Here is a 20,282-nt window from a genome sequence, read left to right as displayed (position 1 = left end):
TCTTATTACCAATTTATGGATTGGTAGATGGTGCAGTATGGCTGATAACCATCTCTGCTGTCATGCAAAAGCAAAAGCATGCTGCTGTGTAGCGCTGCTGAATCGCCTCTGTCAGCGGCATCTAGTACACATACGGTGACAGTCACAAAAGGCAAAACAGACTCCATGATTGCCATGCTATGGCATCTGCCAGGGCAATCCAGGGAAAAAAGGCGCGAAATGCTTGTCTGCCGTTGCTTTCCCAGAGGAAGGAGTGACTGACGACATTTACCCAGAACCACCCGCGACAATGATTTTTGCCCCATCAGGCACTGGGATCTCAACCCGGAAATGCCAAGGGGCAGGGGAGGCTGCGGGAACTATGGGATAGCTACGGGATAGCTACCCACAGTGCAACGCTTCAGAAATCGACGCTAGCCTCGGACCATGGACGCACACCACCGATTTAATGTGTTTAGTGTGGCCGCATGCACTCGATTTTATAAAATCTGTTTTACAAAACCGGTTTATGCAAATTCGGAATAGTCCCGTAGTGTAGATGTACCCTTAGACCCACATTTTCTAGAAGTGGTCCCTAATTTTGGCCACCAAGCCTTCCTGACATCAGTGGGAGCCAGTGGCTGCTCAGCACTCTGGAAAAGGTTCAAGGTGACTCAAGTCATGCACCCAAATTTTGAAGTGCCCAAAATTAGAGGCCATTTTGGAAATGGGGACCATATCATAAACTGATACTACTGGGCTTTCTGGTTATATTTCTTGTTTATAACAAGGGAACCTAATTTTCCAAGATAAACCCCCCCCAAATTCTCTGATTTAAAAAATCCACATTTTTCTGCGATTAAAATGAAACGCTGAACTTTAGTTTCCCTAGTCACACTATATATAGGTATCAGTTGAACACAATGTTGTATTGATATACAGTAGAGCCCTGTTAATCCAAGCCTCCATTATCCAGCCCTCCATATTAACTGAACCACCAGCTGCCTGAACCACCGCCGCATGAGGCTGATCGACCAAGCTCCCATCGCCATCTTAAAACGTGAGAGAGAAAGCTCTTGACCAATTCTCCTCATTATCCCAATTTTTGATTATCCAATCTGATCCTGGTCCCTATTAGATTGGCTAAATGGGGTTCCACTGTAAATTTAAAGTGCATTCAAAAAATCAACCACAAAAGACGGAGAAGTTGTGTGCATTGAATAAGTGACTCTAGTACTTTCAGTAAAATTTAGTTAGTGTGTTTATTTTTTCACAAAACATAAAAACTAAAGATTCTCTGTAAAATAAAAACAACACAAATTCCACGTTTTTCAGTCAGAAACTGGATTTCTAGGATCCGTGTTTATAACTTAAATAAGGAGCAGTGTGATTCTGGTGAGAATTCACATGGAACGTAACTGACATGAGCATGAACCAGGGCTGCCCGGGGGGGGGGGGGGGGGCCCAAGTGGGGCAATTTGCCCCAGGCCCCCAGAAGAATACAGTATTCTATAGTATTGCAACTTTTTTTATGGAAGGGGCCCCCAAAATTGCTTTGCCCCAGGCCCCCTGAATCCTCTGGGCGGCTCTGGCATGAACAAGGAGTAATGGTCTCAAGTTTCAGTGGGGGAGGTCTAGGTTGGATATTAGGAAAAAAATGTTCACTAGGAGGGTGGTGAAGCACTGGAATTGGTTACCTAGGGAGGTGGTGGAATCTCCTTCCTTAGAGGTTTTTAAGGTCAGGTTTGACGAAGCCCTGGCTGGGATGATTCAGCTGGGGATTGGTCCTGCTTTGAGCAGGGGGTTGGACTAGATGACCTCCTGAAGTCCCTTCCAACCCTGATATTCTATGTAGTGGCCACGGACAGTCGGGTCATTTTCTGTGAAAGGGTATGAATTGCTCCTTTTAAGCCAGTTCTTCCACTGTCCCCTTTCCCCCCCTGTTCTTAAATGCAGGTTTCCTGCATTTAGTATCCTAAGTGCATGCAAGTGCAGAGCCATTGATATGCATTTTGCTATTGCATTTAGCTTTTTTAGCAACTGCCAGTGCACTGGAGGGAATGCTCCTGCTCTAGCGCAAGTCCATTGGAAGAAATGGAATAGGGACTCTGTACCAGGGGTTAAAGGAGCACTGTCCTGAAAAAAAGAAGGCTGCCAACTGAGCTAAAAATGATTTTTCTCCTGCCCCCACCATATTCTGAGATTATTTTTTTTTTAATCTTTCTCTGAAAGATCATGTATGGCCATGACTGGACATGGGACACTGGATGGGAGGACCAGGGCTCTGAGGTGGCATCAAGTATTTTCTCTCTTTCAGGTTCTTGGCAGGCTGGTTCTTGCTCACATGTTCAGGGTCTAACTGATTGCCATATGTGGGGTCAGAAGAAATTTCCCCCCAGGTCAGATAGGCAAAAAAATTCCCCAAGGTCACTGCTATTCTCTTCAGCATGGGGGTGCAGGTCATTTTCCAGGATTTTCTGGCTCTTTCAAACATTTTTCTGGCACTGCAGGGGCCTCAGGAACTGGGGCACCTTGGTCCTTCCTATCCTATGCCTGTGGCACATAATAGTCTAGTCTGCTATGAGCTGTAATATTTTGATCTCAATGAGGTTGTTGGGTTTACTGTGTGGATCACTGTTGGTGGCCTGTGATATACAGGAGGTCAGATTACATAATCTGAGGGCCCCTTCTGGCCTTAAACTCTGACAGTTTTCGTAGGGCCATCAGAGGCAGGGGCATCCCCCCGGAGTGGCATAGAAGTAATACGTGCCCTTTCACTCCAGCTACATTATCAGGTGGAAGTGACAGCTCTGTAGGAGCCTCACAATGCGCTGCACACATTTGAAGTCTCTGCAGAACACCACAGCTTTAGAACAAAGCTTTACCACTAAAATATATATGGTGTTTGTAAAACATAGCATCCTCACCAGGCCATGTAATCCTTTAACCACAAGGGTATGAACTGGACTATGAATATCCACAGGTACAGCAATTCAGCCCTGTGGATGTGTGGTGTACACTCATGGGAGAGGTAGACACAATTCTTTGTACTCCGAGAAAGCATAACAGTTAGTAGTAATTCCAACAGGACTCTTCCTTTCACTGGGGTAACCAAGGGGCTTTGAACTCACTCCTACTACTGAGTGATGGTGCAAACACACTGCTGACTATATTGATGCAATAAGCTGCCACAGAGCATTCCTTAAATTGTGGGGAATTTATATTGAAATGCAGATACAATAGAGTGTACTAATATTTGCAAGACAGCACAGAATAACAAAATAAAATCCTCTTACCTCTCCCCCTTCCACAGACGGGCTTAATACTGTAGAGTACCAGTTCTCAGACTTTTTGAGCTGAGCGCCCCCACCTCTTTGAGTTACAATTTTTGGTTACGGCCCCCCCACAGCCCAGACAAAAATAGACAATACCAGCCCCTTCCCCCTCAGGTTTTCAAGGTAGAGGAAGGCACATGCGACAGTCTCTGGAGGTGGAGCCAGCGCCGGGCGCAGAGACTGCTGAGAACGGAAACTGGGGTGGCCATAGCAGATGTTGACACTGACCCACAGGCTGGGTAGCCCACCAAGATGAGTCAGGGAGGGAGCGCCACATCCACCTCCTGAGCCCCAGCGTGTGGGGCTGGCCCCCCAAATGTTCCTGTGCCCCCCCCCCCTTGGGGGGCGCGCCTCACAGTTTGAAAACCTCTACTCTAGAGGAGCCAAAGAGCCAGCAACATCACAGTCCTAGGCTTACTAATGTATTACAGCCAAAGAGGAAGATACAAGGAGAAAACTGTACATTCAAAACTATATTTTTTGCTGAATCCCTCTAGTATTTTACTCTTTGGGTATAGTTAACTCTTAAAGGGGCTTGCAAAATCAAATGTAAAATCTGTAGCATATCCTAGGTGGACATCAGGTGCCAAAAGCATGGTTAATAAGAGAATACAATCTAAAGCATACAACCGAACAGACATTTTATCTAGCCTCTCACACTCCCCATCAGTGACAAATAGCCATGTGCACGAGCTACATTATAGTCAATATCTACGTGTAAGGCTCAGTTGTTTGGTCAAACTTTTTCAGTTCACATAATAGTCGGGATGGGCTTTTATTATGAAGCCAAGGAAGCAAGTGGAGTTACAGTGCTGGGCCTGTTACTAAATTGAAAGTCTGGTCTTTGGCTATTTCTAGCTTCTTTTTTTAAAAATTCATAGACATTAACACCACCAGAGACCATTATAATCATCTAGTCTGACTTCTTGCATAACAAGAAGCCATAGACCATCCCACAGTAATTTCTAAAATCAAGCCGAACTGTAGTTACTCTTTTAGAAAGATACCTAGTCTTCAAATCAAGACTTCAGATGACAGAGAAGCCATAACAATCCTAAGTAAATTATTCTAGTGGTTGATTACTCCCAGTTATTTCTAGTCTGAATTTGTCTAGTTTCAGCATCCAACTGTTGGATCACATTATGAGTTTTTTCTGCTAGACTAGAGAGCCATCTTACTTTCAACAATTTCTTCCTCATGTAGGTTCTTCTAGGTGATGATCAAGTCACTTCCTAACCTTCTTTTAAACATATTGAGAGATTTAAGAAGTTCAATTTGTTTAGTTTAAAGCATGTTTTCCAGATCTCAGATCATCCTAGCAGCTCTTTTCGGAACCCTTTCCAGCTTTTCCAACATCCTTTTTGAAGTATTGCCAGGTACTTGAGCATCTTACATCAATTCATCAACCACTTTGGGTGTCAACAAGCATGGATATAGATTAGAGCTGTCAAGCGATTAAAAAAATTAACCGTGAATAATCACGCAATTTTAAAAAGTGTGAATAATCGCGCAGTTAATAATAGAATACTATTTAAATAGTTTTGGATGTTTTTCTACATTTTTAAATACATTGATTTCAATTACAACACAGAATACGAAGTATACAGTGCTCACTTTATGTTTATTACAAATATTTGCATTGTAAAAAACAATAGTATTTTTCAATTCACCTAATACAAGTACTGTAGTGCAATCTCTTTATCATGAAAGTTGAACTTACAAATGTAGAATTATGTACCAAAAAAAGTGCATTAACAACAAAACAATGTAAAATTTTAGAGCCTACAAGTCCACTCAGTCCTACTTATTGTTCAGCCAATCGCTCAGACAAACACGTTTGTTTACATTTGCAGGAGATAATGCTGACACTTCTTGTTTACAATGTCACCTGAAAGTGAAAACAAGCATTCACATGACACTGTTGTAGCCAACGTTGCAAGATATTTACGTGCCAGATACGCTAAAGATTCATATATCTCTGCATGCTTCAACCGCCATTCCAAAGGACAGAACATGCATCCATGCTGATGATGGGTTCTGCTTCATAATGATCCAAAGCAGAGTGGACCGACTCATGTTCATTTTCATCAACTGAGTCAGATGCCACCAGCAGAGGGTTGATTTTCTTTTTTGGTGGTTCAAGTTCTGTAGTTTCCACATCTGAGTGTTGCTCTGTTAAGACTTTTGAAAGCATGTTCCACACCTCATTCCGCTCAGATTTTGGACAGCACTTCAGATACTTAAACCTTGGGTTGAGTGCTGTAGCTATTTTCAGAAATCTCACATTTGACAAAACGCAAAGAAGGTACCAATCTGCTGTCAAACTGTTCTTAAAATGAACATGTGCTGGGTCATCATCCAAGACTGCTAGAACATGAAATATTTGGCAGAATGAGGGTAAAACAGAGCAGGGGACATACAATTCTTCCCCAAAGATTTCAGTCACAAATTTAATTAACACATTTTTTTAAATTAGCATCATCACCATGGAAGCATATCATCTGGAATGGTGGCCAAAGCATGAAGATTTAGCATATCTGGCACGTAAATACCTTGCAACACGGGCTTCAAAAGTGCCAGGCAAATGCCTGTTCTCACTTTCAGGTGACATTGTAAATAAGAAGCAGGCAGCATTGTCTCCCGTAAATGTAAACAAACTTGTTTGTCTTAGCAATTGGCTGAACAAGAAGTAGGACTGAGTGGACATTTAGGCTCTAAAGTTTTACATTGTTTTGTTTTTGAGTGCAGTTATGTAGCAAAAAAAATCTACATTTGTAAGATACACTTTCACAATAAAGAGATTGCACTACAGTACTTGGAGGTGAATTGAAAAATACTATTTATCATTTTTACAGTGCAAATATTTGTAATCAAAATAAATAAAGTGGGCACTGTACACTTTGTATTCTGTGTTGTAATAGAAATCAATATATTTCAAAATGTAGAAAAACATTCAAAATATTTAATACATTTCAATTGGTATTCTATTGTTTAACAGTGCAAATGAATCATGATTCATTTTTTTAATTGTGATTAATTTTTTTTAGTTTATCGCGTGAATTAACTGGGATTAATTGACAGCCCTAATATAGATATTTACAAACCACTTTACATCTACTAGTAATTTCAGTCTCCTTGTACTACAGAAAAGCCATGGTTTTGGGGGTATAACTATTTCTCATCTCATTAATAGTTTGATGCTTTTGGGATATTTCCAGCCTGCTGCTTGATTTTTCTCTGTATTTTGGGGGTGGGGGGGGCATAGTATTATGGGTATCTGGCCAGGCAACTTCAAAACTCCACTCATAACTTATAAAATATATCTTAATACACTGGTCTCAGGAGTCTGCAGAAGGCAGCCGGGTTTGGTCTCAAGCCCAAATGAAGCTTACAAAAGTTAAGAATACTGTGAAAGTAACACATTAAATGTTTAGTAGGGAAGAAGTTCCTTACTTTGTAAGTCCAGTGATATTCCAGTGCTCAAGAAGACACCAATGGCTAGTGAAAGAATTTTCAAGCAGCTTTCTGTGGTCAGGAGTCACTTTGATGCAGAGCCTTTGAGGAAGGAGAAGTAAAGTGAAAGAAACGGCAGAATCCACATGGAGAGAAAAGTACATCTAAGGTCAAAGCTTGTAAATCTCACATCCCATACAAGGGTATTTTTTGGTTTGTTTGTTTGTTTTTTTAGTAGATCTTCTGTTTGCCTTAGGACATTCTTTCTTCCTAGTTTATTCCAAATTTTGCTAAATCTTCTACAGCCCAGAAGGACCTTTAAGAAGTAAGAGGGCTGGACTGGGCGTATTGCAAGGAGTTTGTCTCAGTAGTCAGGACTAGTGAGAAGCTTCTGTTTATACAGGATACAGCAGCTCATCTCTTGAGCAGGCCTAGTCACCAGGAGTGCAGCACACCACCACTCTCAGCTCACCACTGAAACCAAATGTTCAAGGCCCTTCACAGTCTGGGACCACAACTGACCCAGTGACAACTTTTCTATCTGCAACCTACCTAGAAAACCATGCTCATCAGGGACATAAACTAGCAGATTCCCAGTCCTACTCCTGCTAAAGGCTGCACTCACTTTGTGTAAGATCAAAAGCTACTCATTTCCTGGGGTATGGCTTTTAATACCAAAAGTAATTCTCACTAAACAAACTTTTGGTCATGTCATTAAGTTCTTACCACTAACTCCCCCCTTAGAAGGGGGCTCTCCCACCTCCTGTATTCAGGGTGGAGTTTAACAAGCCACATCTGCCCCAGGGAGTCAGCAGTAATTAACTGGCAGCTCTATGCAGGGCTCCAAAGTTCTAACACCTGCTAACAGTGTGGGGCCAACAGGAGATTTCTGCCATCCCCTTACACTGCTGGGAGTGAAAGCATTCACCACTTGAACGCAAAGCTCATTTATTCTTAGCAGCCTACTTACAATAGCAGGGACTGATGAAAATGAGGGTAAGAATGGGAGACAATCCAAGCTGAGAGAGAGGCTGTACCCTAGTATGGTGAAAGCAGTTTATTCCAAATAATTATCTGCTTTTCATACTTTGTGTTTAATGTATGTATATTCTAAATATCAAGGAGGCAAGAGTACAATTTCATTTGCACCAGTGCAACTCCAGAATAAACTCACTGATTTCAGTTACTCCAGATTTAAAGTTATGAGGATTTGCTCAGAAACTGTTCCTAAATGTTTGAGAAGAATGCCTCTTCTGGGGAAATACGGGATTTTCCACAATGGCTCAGCCTATTAGTCTGTCTGCTTTGAGATTGTGCCTGTGGCAGTATGCAGTGTACATGATGCAGTATTGCCAAATCATGAGTCTCATGATATGGGATGTAAACCCAGCTCCTGGATTCATGAGAATACTTGAGAAACTCAGCTTTCACTTTTTACAGAAAAGTAAATGTCTAGTTGTCATGGCTGGGGAGAAAAGCTTGAAAACGCCACCTGAGTGAAACCTAAAGGCCCAGAAACCAAAAAGGCAAAGGATCCAAAATATATTTCAAAAAACTAAAACCACCATGATTTATAGCCAATTGCATGATTTGGGGGCCTGGACTCCTGATTTTTGAATGCTTGGGATTAGCAATGTTGCTGTTCCAGAATTAGGTGAACCCCATTTCCTTCCTTCCATCACCCGCTGCACTTAGCATGTAAATGGTTTTAGATCAATGTGATATAAGGGGATAAAGAAGTCAGGATCCTTCCTGATCACCACTGGGTCCTAATTTTCAAGGCCCTCAATAGTCAAGAAGCACATCTCCACTTGCAACCTGCCTAGATAACTATGTTTATCAGAGGTGTAAGATAATGGATTTCCTATCGTGCACCAACAAGGAGTTATGCACATTTTATGGAAGATCAAATGTTACCCCTTGCTTCCCAGGACTTAGTTTTTATTAGCACAAGTAACTCAAACTAAATATAAGATTGTAGTTCATGCCACAGGGTTCCTACTTTAAGCACACACACTCTCTCCCAGCTCCATGAAGCATGAGATTTGATTAACTTCATGATTATCCTAACAAAGCATAGCTCTCAATATTTTAAATGGCCATAACATTTTTCAGTATTTTTTTAAATCCTGCCACAGCAGGGCATTCAAAATGTGATTACTAAATCCATCAAAATAAAACAAATTAGAAATCTGAAAACCTTACTTGGTAGGAAAATGTTGTCCTACTTAACCATTTTAGTACACTTTTAATGAGGCTTCACAGTCAACAGAATAGCATTGTGAGGTTAAAAGAGTGGGTGAGTTCAGTGCTATGAATGCACTAAACTCATATGTGCATGTCCTTGGAACAAGCATGACTGTCTCAAGGACACAGTACATTTGTTTTCTGGAACTACAGTTCTTTTACCCTTTCTCTTTGATTTTAATCTCCCTAGAACAGTGGTTCTCAAACTGTGGTCCATGGGCCACCAGTGGTCCGCGAGCTCCATTCAGGTGGTCCACGGATAGTTCCCTCTAAGGTGCGCACCTGGGTGGCTGCACATGAGAGAATGAAGGGCCACCCATATGGCTCCACTAATCAGGTGCCTGGACTCTGGAGAAGACACACATGTAAGGTAAGGTGGTGGCCTTGGGGGGAATAGAGAGTAGGTTGAAGGGGGCAGTGGGGATGAGAAGAGTGGGTGGGCAGAATTTGGGACATTCAGGGCTGCAGCAGCCAGAGAAAGAAGCAACTTTCCCCAGCTCCAGGGCTGCAGCTGCTGGGGAGAGATGGCCCTCCTTTCCAGCCCAGCGCGGGGGCTGCCATGGCAGGGGAGAGAGGGAGAGACTCTCCCCTCCTTCGCAGCCCCAGTTTTGGGGCTGCTGTGGTAGGGGAGAGAGGGCACATCCATTGCATTAGAAAGGTAAGACTACTGATATTAAAATGTGAGTTGTGTGGGTTTTTTGTAGAACAAAAAATGTTTATTATTAAAGTTTTGTTTTATATAGCGCTTTTATCCAAATCACATTACAATAGTTAGCTAATGGTACAAACAACATTTGGAACGATCATTAAGTGGTCAACCGAGACCCTCAGCAATTTTCAAGTGGTCTGAGGAAAAAAAAGTTTGAGAACCACTGCCCTAGAATAATGATCTGCACACACCATCTAGTGGTGCCAGGGAGGATTACACTTTACAATAGTGATAGTTTTCATGGTTTACAGAAAGGCAGCCATTCCAGAAAAAAATAATAAAGGTCAATTCCTTCTCTGGAAAAAGAGATCTGTTTTACAAAGTGCTAAATAGGTGGCCATGAGCCAGATTCTCAGCTAGCATAAATTGGCATTGCGCCATTGATAGCAATGGAGCTCCAGTAGTTCATGCTAGCTAAAAATCCAGGCCAGTAACCGTTGATCTTTGCAAGGGGGTGGATGAACACTGCTTAGGGCCCAGCTGGCAGATAGTAAAACCCAGCCAAAGGAATCAGATACCCCTGTAGAAATTGCTCTGAGATGTAACGGAAAAGTCATGTGAAGCTCAGACATTCTCCAAAAACAGCAGCAAAGCTAACTGGACAAAAGGATTTAATTGTATTTAGTAGATATTAGTCAATAAACAGTTTCAGAATCAGAGTTCCAAATACCATAATATGGGTCTGGAAATCTGGGTTCCCATAATCAAAAAGGAGTTTCCAGTTCCAAATCTAGGTTGCCACAACCAGTTTCTGAATGCAGAATTCTGAATGCCAAGTTTTCAAAGCAGAGTTCCAAAATACAAAATTTGAGATGTAAAAGGCAGAGCTCACGGTTGTGAACACTAGGTTCTGTAAACCAAAATCTAGCTTCCTAGTTCTAAAAAGCTGGCTGAATTTGCTAAGACTCATAAAATGAGATGTAATAACTGGGTCCCCAGTCCCAAAAGCAAATCCTGAAAAACAAGTCCCAAAAATCAAATATGAGATTAGAAAATCAGCATATCTTTAACCCAAAATCGAAGATCCAAAACCTGTCTTCTGAGTTTTGATAGCACCTACCCAGATCTTCAATACTATTTAGATATGTGACTCCCATTGAAAGCAATGGAAGTTAGGAACCTAAATACCTCTGACAATCTGAGCCATATGACTGCAGAAAAACTAATTGTGAAAAACAGTTTGAGGGCCAAATTCCAAACAGCAAGATTCAAAAGCAAACGTTCTCAAACCTGGGTTATGAACCTTGAAATGGGAAAATAGTGCTGCATGGTCTGATTTTTTATTTTATTTTTTTATAAAGGTGTGAAAATTGAGTTGAATCCCAAACACAAAATCTTATGATCCAAAATCTAGGTACTGGCTTGTCAAAGCCAACTGCCAAGAACCAAAACCTATGTTCTTCAGGAATAGTTCTGAAATCTGAGCTCCATATTCTAGTCTCCAAAGCCAAATTCCAAATCTCAAAACTAAGTTCCAAGTCTCAAGTTTGGAACTCTAGGTTCTGCATCCTGACAACTGAGTTTTTAAATCTGGGCTCGAGAACTGGGTCCCAAGTTCAGAAAACAGAGTCCCAGATTGCGAAATCCAGGATGCAACAAGCCAAGACCTAATAAGCCCTGAGCTGATGACCCACAATCCAAATTCTTAGTTCGGCCAGTAGAGTTCCAAGGACCTGTTTCAGGGAATTTGTTTCCATAGTCAGAGTTTCTTGCATTACATTATCAGTGGTAGTCAGAACATTTACTTAAGCTTACACAGTAATGCTTGTCACCTGGATGTGTGGGATAGACTTCCTGATCATGTTGGCAACCTCTTTTAACACCCTTGACAGTATCTTATGCACAAAATACAGAGGATAAATCAAGAATATGCCTTGATAGGTTTATTGAGAGGAAGTCTATGTAGCACTGTTTTTTCCTTCAGAAAGCTCAAGCAGCCAAAGCCTGTCAGTTAAAAAGCATACTCAACGTGAGGGGCGAGAGCTGAATCAACTTAGGTCTGGTGTCTCTCCTTTAGCTGTAACATCAGCAGGAACTCACCATTCTGACAGTTCCTGCTCCCTCCTGTCTCTCTAATGAGGCTCCCTCCCACTCCACAATGGGAACTAAAAAAGGCTTCTGTCCCAATAGGCTGGCATCTTTGCTTTGCCAGCCCATCTCCTCCCTACACAAGTAGGCTCCCTAAAAATGCATACCTGTTGTACGAGGTGAATTGAAAAATATTTTTTATTTATCATTTTTACAGCTCACATATGTGTAATAAAAATAATACAAAGTGAGCACTGTACACTTTATATTCTGTGTTTTAATTGAAATCAATATCTTTGAAAAAATGTAAAAAACATCCAAAATATTTAAATAAATGGTATTGTTTAACAGCGCAATTAATTTTTTTAATCACTTGACACCCTAGTAAATACACATTCCTTTGTCTAGGACAGGCTGAACACATTTTAGAAACATATTTCCAGCACACATCTATAACTGTTTGTACACCATCTGTATGTACATCACACAATGATTTGGGGGGATCAGTGTGTCACCAGCTTATCTATGATACTTTACATGATGCCTTTGAGATACATATTATGAGAACAGTGTGTTGTGGCAATGAGTGTCAGGCCTGATGGGAGTTACAGTATGGGGGGCCCTCTGGGGTCTCCCAAGGTCAACGTGGCACAGTAGGAAGAAGGGGGTTTTCCGCAGGGGGAAGTAACACCATTTGGAACTTGCTGCTCTCTTCAGTCCAATACTGTCCCTTTGTGGCCTCCCCAAGCACAAAGAAATTGACCAGCCCCGGTAGGTTAACAATAATAACACCACAGCATTTATAGTAGATGTGTGACACTCTGGTGTGTTGGTAAGACACTGGGACTTCATTTTCTGGCCTCAGTCACTTGTTCTGGGTCAGTTACAAAGGTTAATTCCCCTGTCATAAGTCGGGTCGGTACCCGCTGTCTCCAATGATGTAAAATTGAACTCGTTGAGCTGCAGCCTTCAGCTCACTGACTACACGGAATGTGTGGGTGTATATGCACGTCTGAGTGGAAGATGCCTTTCTGATCTCTGAGCTACCTCCCACATACTTGTATCTACTGCTCAATCCTCTATATAAGAGTTAAGTAGTCGTAGTATTAAAGGATGCTTCCTGTAGGCTTGGCCAATATTTACATGTAGTGTTTCTGAAGCATTAATAAAAGTTGAGCACCATTAAGGAAATCCATAGGAGTGCTTTGTGACAGGGCAACGGGTGCAATCAGAGGTGCAACTGCAGTATGTGTGGCCCTACCATAGAAAGTTTTAATCTAACTAACTCAAGTAACAATAGTAGCAAAGCCACACCACAGCAACATGCGGGCTAGCCATCCAAGTACATTCTTGAACTCACTAGTAAGCTTAAGTTGTATTTGAGCAGTTAACCCAGGCTGCAGCCCATGCTGCCACAGCTTTTCTGCTCTTGGTACCTGTGCTAACTAGATCAAAGCTAGCTTGGGTATCTTGACACAATCCTCGGTCACAGCTCTGATTGCAATGTAGATTTGCCCAAAGTCTCAACAACACTTTTTCTTGTACATAACTATTCCCCCCCGCAGGAAATTTAATAAAGACAGCTGGTCAAACAGGCCTGTATACTGATGTAAACCTAGGCCTCTGCATTCCTGAACAATAGTCTATTCTCTAAACCAGCCTGTTTTTTCCTTATAGTCCCTTTGTTCCACATTCAGCCTGCCAGAGTATGTCCCACAGCGATAGTTGGCAGAACAAATAAGGAATTGAGCCAAATTCACCCTTAGTGTAACTGTCTTAACATCAATGGAATTATAGCAGGGCTGAATTTGGCTCAGTACCCAAATACAGCAATTAGAGCAGTCAGTAATGTTCGTGTTAGATATAGTCTGTTATTTTTCATTACTGTTATTTAAAAAGATACAGCAACTAGCAGAGTGGAACAGAGCAGTCTTACAACAGTACATCCCGAGATCACAGTGAGAAAACAGGAAGCAAGCAGGGAATGTATCCTGTTGGTTGGAGGAGTGTCAGTACTAGAACACGCAGGGTCACAGTAGGTCACCTGTGTACAAAGCAGCGATAAGGGAAGCTGTTTAGTCATAGCTGTGTCTTTGAGGGTCCTAAGCAGAAGGGTGAGGAGCAGAGTACAGTGATTCAGGAAACAGGCTCTCGAAGGAGCTTGTTTCCCAGCTGCCGGGACGTCACGGGAAAGACAAGAAACTCACAGCATGTTTTTATCAGGTGGGTTTCGTTCTTGTGGAAATACATGGCTTGATTCTCCTCTCATACTGGGGAAAAATCAGGAGTAACTCTGGACATCAGCGGAGCTCTCCCAGTGTATAATTGGGATAGAGAGGGCAATCAGACCCTACACTCCTAATTAATACAGTAGGCTTAATTGTGGCTGTTAACAGCCCAGCATTGGAAAGGGTGGCTTTGTGTGGGGAAGGCTGTGCACTGCACCAAGGCAGGCTCCAAAGGCATTCTGCAGGCTTCAGTCCTGAGGCAGGAACAGTGGCTCTGAGATCATGAACAGCTCAATAGCAACTGTGATATTCTTTGAAAGGGTGCAATGTTTGTTCCTTGCTGTACAACTGTGTTAGGTCAGACATCTGGGGTGAAATCCCAGCCACAACACAGTCAATCAGATTTCTGCCACTGACTTAAGTGGGGCCAGGAGTTCACACCTCTAGTGCAGAAAGGGGGCACCCTAACTTTTTAGGGAGCCTAGAGATGCTAGTGCTACCGTTATATAACTTTCTTCTACTCTACCTCTCCCCCCTCCTTTGTACTGAGATACAAGAGCACCCTTATTTTAAGACTTTGTCCCACATTGGTAAGATCTCTGGGGCCTACTGCCCTGTGTTTGTAGAATGCCTAGCACAATAGGGCCCTCATCTTGGGTGCCCATTAGGTACTACCATAATAAACGTTATTAATGATGATTTGAGTAGTGGTAGGCTGAGAACAGGGGCGGCTCTAGGAATTTGGCCGCCCCAAGCACAGCGGCATGCCGCAGGGGGGCGCGCTGCCGGTCGCCGGTCCCGCGGCTCCTGGGGACCTCTTGCACACGTGCCTGCGGAGGGTGCGCTGGTCCGCTGCTCCGGTGGAGCATCCGCAGGCATGCCTGCGGGAGGTCCACCCGAGCCGCGGGACCAGCGAACCCTCCGCAGTCATGCCTGCAGGAGGTCCGCTGGTCCCGTGGCTCCGGTGGACCTCCCGCAGGCATGACTGCGGAAGGTCTGCCGGAGCTGCCTGCTGCCCTGCCGGCAAAATGCCGCCCCGAGCGCGCGCTTGGTGCGCTGGGGTCTGGAGCCGGCCCTGGCTGAGAAGTACTGTGCAGTGCACATCCGGGAACCCCAATCTATACGGCTGTTTTTGTATTTTGCTTGTAGAAAACCACTGTTAGCAAGCTCTTGAATGGCTTTCTCCTTTCTCCCGCTCCAGGGGTCTGGATTTTAGCTGTTTCCGTCACTGTGGCAGTACAGGAAAAAAACCCTCTTGCTCCATGTCTCCCAGGACCCCAAGGTCCTCCTGGGAACAATGGAGTTCCTGGTCATAATGGACACAATGGGCTCAATGGGGAGAAAGGGGAGAAGGGACTCAGAGGGGAACCAGGTAAGTCACATTTCACACTATACCAACTTTTGATAGCACCATTTCACCAGTTTCTTATTCCGAATTCAGTACATTGCATATTTGGAACAACCAGAAACATTTCATGGCAACAGTTACTTAGTGATAGAATTATGATCCTAACATCAGAGATTTGCCCTTTCTGAAGGTAGGAATATGGTACATATATATATATTAGACACCAGATGTACTGCCGAGAAATGCAGTAAGAGACATTTGGATAACACCAGCTAGGAATGGTTTCATCATGGAGAGGCCTTGCAGTGAAATACAGAATCCTGAACTGGATTTTTGGCAAGTAAAAACAAAAAAAAACAAAAAACCAAAAAAAAACCAAAAAAAAAACAAAACAAACCAAACCACCTCACCTCTCAACCCACCTTAATGGCCTCCCAAGGGAGTGAAAATGTTTGCTACACTTTCCTGGTGGTTTATTCCTAATGCTCTGTGTTAGTCTTAGTGTTTAGGCTCATGAAGCATTCTCCGGTGGTAGTGGTGGGGGCGTTGGGTGCCCACACATACATGTTTCAGGCAGTTCTGAGGAGATAAGGGGTCATATTAAGGATGGAGCCAGGGTATTGCTGACCTCCAGTGATGCCCTCCTTTTGCAATGCCATAGGAGCTTTAATGGGGCACAAAACAGGGAATAGAACTGGTTGCGGGGGAAATTTCCCCTGTGAAATTTTTCTTCAAAGTTTACGATTTCCCCCTTCCCCCCCCAAAAAAAATAATAATTTGTTTTGTTGTTGAAAGTTTGTTTTGTCAAAAAAAATTCTATTGGGGGAGAACAAAATTAATATTTTTTTGACCAGCTCTATTAGGGAAGCTCTTGAGCTAATTTAAACTGCTCAGGGGGGCAATCCAGCCCCCAGCAGCTCCTGCATAGGGGCTGTGCAAATCACCTCCCCTCTGACCCTGCCTTACGTCCAGCACTGGATGAATTCCATTGTTTTAGGATAAACGATCGCCTCCTTGCTCTGAGACACCAGAGAGAGGACAACATCCACTCACAGAAGTGTTAAAGACAGAGCTCTCCTCACTCTTCAACCACATCCACACCTGTATACATACATCCCACCTGAGAATGCTTCAGGAGCCTAAACACTTAGGCCTTGGCTACACTTGCAAATTTGCAGCGCTGCAGCAGGGTGTGAAAACACACCCTCTCCAGCGCTGCAAATTGCGGCGCTGCAAAGCGCCAGTGTGGTCAAAGCCCCAGCGCTGGGTCCCAGCGCTGTACGTTATTCCCCACAGGGAGGTGGAGTACGGACAGCGCTGGGAGAGCTCTCTCCCAGCGCTGGCGCTTAGACTACACTTAGCGCTTCAAAGCGCTGCCGCGGCAGCGCTTTGAAGTGCAAGTGTAGCCAAAGCCTATGGCACACACCAGAGCATTAGGAATAAACCACAAGGTGTGTGTGTGTGTAGGTCAAACATTTTCGCTCCTGAGGACAATAATTAAGAGTAGAGAGTTTTCTCTGGAGTTAAAGCTGAGGTGTTTTACTTTGAACAGAGTTTATGGGTATGTTATGAGTCTCTCTCTTACTTTAGGGAGTTTGCAATGCTTTAAATCATGCCTGCACAACTCGTAAAGCGGCGAGGGCCATACTACTCCAAAGAAAACAGCTGAGGGCCAAACCCGCCTGGCCCCGCCAAAACACCCTCCCTAGCGCCACCCGGGCCCCCTGAAACACATCCCCCACCCCAGCGCCACCCGGCCCTGCGGCAACACCACCACCCCGCCCCCCAAAGTATAAAGCCTCGCCGCCACTGCCCGCCCGCCTGCTCGGCTCATCATCCCCCCATGAAATAAGGGGAGGGGAAAGGGGGGCAGTGTGAAGGGATTGGATGTGACTGTCCAACACACAAACACAGGGGCTGCAGGGAGCCCGGGAAGGGGGGCAGTGTGATAGGGGCCGGGGAAGGTCCCTGGACCAGGAAAGGGGGCAGCAGTCGAGGCAGGGCAGGTGCAACACACACACGTCTCCCCTGGGGATTTCCTGGGTGTCCACAGACAGTTCAACCCCCACCCCCCGCACCCCTCCGATCACTATGGAGGCCGCCATGGGACCAACCAGCACAGTAGCTGCCCTGCTCCCAACCGAAGGGGGGGCTTGGAGGGTCTCGGACTAGTCTCCCCCCCCCCCAAGCTGGGGCTCGAGCCCAGGCCGGGTGCCCCTCCCCTCGCTCAGCACTTACCGGCTCTGCCTCGTGCCCAGCACTTCCCACTTCAGCGGGCCCCAGAGGCAGGGGCGGCTCCAGGCCCCAGCACGCCAAGCGCCTGCTTGGGGCGGCATGCCGCGGGGGGCGCTCTGCTGGTCGCCGGGAGGGCAGCAGGCGGCTCCGGTGGACCTCCCACAGGCGTGCCTGAGGAGGGTCCGGTGCGGCTGCGGCATGCTTGGGGCGGCGAAATGTCTAGAGCCGCCCCTGCCCAGAGGTGACACACCCGCTGTACGCCAGGCGGGGGGAGTGGGAGACAGAGAGACTTGCGATTCTGGCTGTTAGGGTGGTTGGAGTGCAGCACGCACACAGGGCTGTGAGGTGGGACCTCCCCCCCCCCCGGGGATGGGGTGAACCCAGGAGCCCCACTCCACCGCTTGCCCGCAGGCCGCACAGTGAGCCTATGCAGGCTGCATGCGGCCCGGGGACTGCATGTTGTGCAGGCCTTCTTTAAATTGTAGTTTATCCCACCCTGGTGGGCAGTGTCTCTAACTGACCCACTGAAGGCATTGTCAACAAAGAAGTTTTGGGGGATTTTAAATGAGTCACATTTGAGCAGGATGAGAACAAATGGAAAAGTATCTACTTCTAGCTCATTCTTTTGTAATCCTTTTCAGGTTCCACAGGAACGCGTGGGCCACAGGGCCCTCCAGGAAAACTAGGTCCAATGGGACCAAAGGGCGAAAGTGGACAACCAGGTCCCACCGGCCCACAAGGACGCCCGGGAGAATGCTCACCACGTCAGAAATCTGCCTTTGCCATGAAACTCGCCAAAAACTATCCAGCTCCTAAACAACCCATTATATTTCATCAAATTTTATACAATGATCAGCAACATTTTGATAAGGCCACAGGAATTTTCACTTGCCAAATACCTGGAGTTTATTACTTTGGCTACAATGTGGAGTTGTACCGGAACACCACGGTCATTCAGCTAATGAAAAACAGACAGGCAGTGATAGGATCATATCAGACCACCCTAAACTCTTATGAAAATATGTCAGGAAGTACGGTCCTTAAGCTGGGGAAGGGTGATAAGGTCTGGTTAGAAGTGAACCAGGAGAGTAATGGAGCGACACACACAAGCTACTTTTTGGGTTACCTGATATTTGAAATTTAGATTTCTGCAGAACTTCTGAATTAGCCTCACCAGTGTGTCAGAATTTAAGAGATAAGGAAAGTATACCCGGGGGTGGGGTAGGGTGAGGGGTGCAGGAGGTTTTGTCAGGGTCTAATTCCCTATTATAGCAGCATCTGTTATTATGGTAGCACTGCCTACTATTATGGTTGCCCTACACTTCCCATTATAAGACGCAGTTTTCTGTTGTTTATAACTTTCCCAAATTCTAATAGTTTGGGCTGAAAATTTCCATGCCAGGTGTCTGACTCTCGCTCAATGTTTTTGGAAAATGTCAGCCAAAACACTTTAGCCAACTCTGAGAATGAGTATAAGGGAAAATACATTTTGCCTGTGTTAAAAAAACTCTGGTGCCTTTTTCTTTGAGAATCTCTAATGCCTCCATACTTTGGAGCAAGGTCTTGATATTTGGCAAGCGAATGGCCTTTGTTTCAGGGATGTTCCTGTTGGCATCCCTTTGAAAATCTGCCCAAATTTAGCCACATTATAAGGCTTTGAAAATTTGCAGTTCACACATGCTCAGTAGACACTTCCTAGAACTCCACAGCTAAATTCCCAAAAGATTCCATCTGTGACGTTGCACTCCATATGCTTTATAAAAATGTGTTTATAAGTGTGAATATGATGTAACGGAAATATGCTTTATGCAAAAGGTCTCTTGTAAGGTATAATTACAGAGCTTATAATCGACTGAATGTGTTCATTCTATTTGTATGAATGTATCATTCTTGTATATGAAACTAGGAATATGAAGTATACCTCTGAGATTCTATTGTAATTATGCAAAGTGTGGGCCATTAATGGTGGTTTAGAATCTTGATGGCTCCCATTGACTAGGACGATTGGTTGTAAATGGTTTATTTACCTGCAAGCCTTCCGGTATATGTGCGGACCAGCCCTGGAAGAATGGAGGGGGTCTCAAAGGACATGCAAACATGTCACCTGATACTGGAATCCATCTTAAACCCAGTGCTTTTCCATTTAGAAGGAGGGGTGGGAACCCAGAGAGACAAAATATTCCCGTCTTGTGCCAAAGATATAAAAGGTGGTGGAAGAGAACAAAGAGGCTCCAAGTCATGAGAAAGCCCTTGCCTTTCACCTAGATTCCTGCTGGAACTAACAAGGACTGTACCAGGGGAAAGGATTGGACCCAGACAAGGAAGGAGTCTAGTCTGTGAAAGAAGCTTATTGGAACATCTCTAAGGGTGAGATTTACCTGTAATAAGTTTCTTAATGTATTAGGCTTAGACTTGTGTGTTTTTGCTTTATTTTGCTGGATGACTTACTTTGTTCTGTCTGTTATTACTTTGAACCTTAACGCCTCTTAAATCTTACTTTTTATACTTAATAAAATCACTTTTTGTTTATTAGTAAACCCAGAGTAAGTGATTAATACCTGGGGGAGCAAACAGCTGTGCATCTCTCTCTATCAGTGCTATAGAGGGCAGACAATTTATGAGTTTACCCTGTATAAGCTTTCTACAGAGTAAAATGGATTTATTTGGGTTTTGGATCCCATTGGGAGCTGGGTGTCTGGGTGCTGGAGATAGGTAACCTG

General features: G+C 44.3%; 2 protein-coding genes across 2 annotated transcripts in view; one reads left to right on the top strand and one right to left on the bottom strand.

The window, feature by feature from the left end:
* Positions 1-6,850, bottom strand: part of SYN3 (synapsin III) — a 332,551-nt gene extending 325,701 nt beyond the window's left edge. Inside the window, exon 1 of the mRNA XM_044986995.1 lies at positions 6,768-6,850. The gene's annotated coding sequence lies outside the window, so the exon portion shown is untranslated. The remainder of the gene's footprint in view (positions 1-6,767) is intronic.
* Positions 6,851-13,796: 6,946 nt separating this feature from the next.
* Positions 13,797-19,414, top strand: LOC123349199 (collagen alpha-1(X) chain-like). The gene is made up of 3 exons (XM_044987067.1): positions 13,797-13,974; positions 15,181-15,351; positions 18,204-19,414. Exons 1-3 carry the CDS (start codon positions 13,962-13,964, stop codon positions 18,704-18,706), a joined length of 687 nt encoding a protein of 228 aa, XP_044843002.1. The 5' UTR covers positions 13,797-13,961; the 3' UTR covers positions 18,707-19,414.
* Positions 19,415-20,282: the final 868 nt, after the last annotated feature.

The sequence above is a fragment of the Mauremys mutica genome, chromosome 1, assembly GCF_020497125.1.
Source record: "Mauremys mutica isolate MM-2020 ecotype Southern chromosome 1, ASM2049712v1, whole genome shotgun sequence".
NCBI lineage: Eukaryota > Metazoa > Chordata > Testudines > Geoemydidae > Mauremys > Mauremys mutica.
This window is presented reverse-complemented; position numbering and strand designations above follow the sequence as displayed.

Bases quoted from the DNA above. Each gene is read 5' to 3' on its own strand.
- LOC123349199 (XM_044987067.1), top strand. The intron at 15,352-18,203 runs GTAAGTCACATT...AATCCTTTTCAG, and splicing joins GGGACTCAGAGGGGAACCAG to GTTCCACAGGAACGCGTGGG.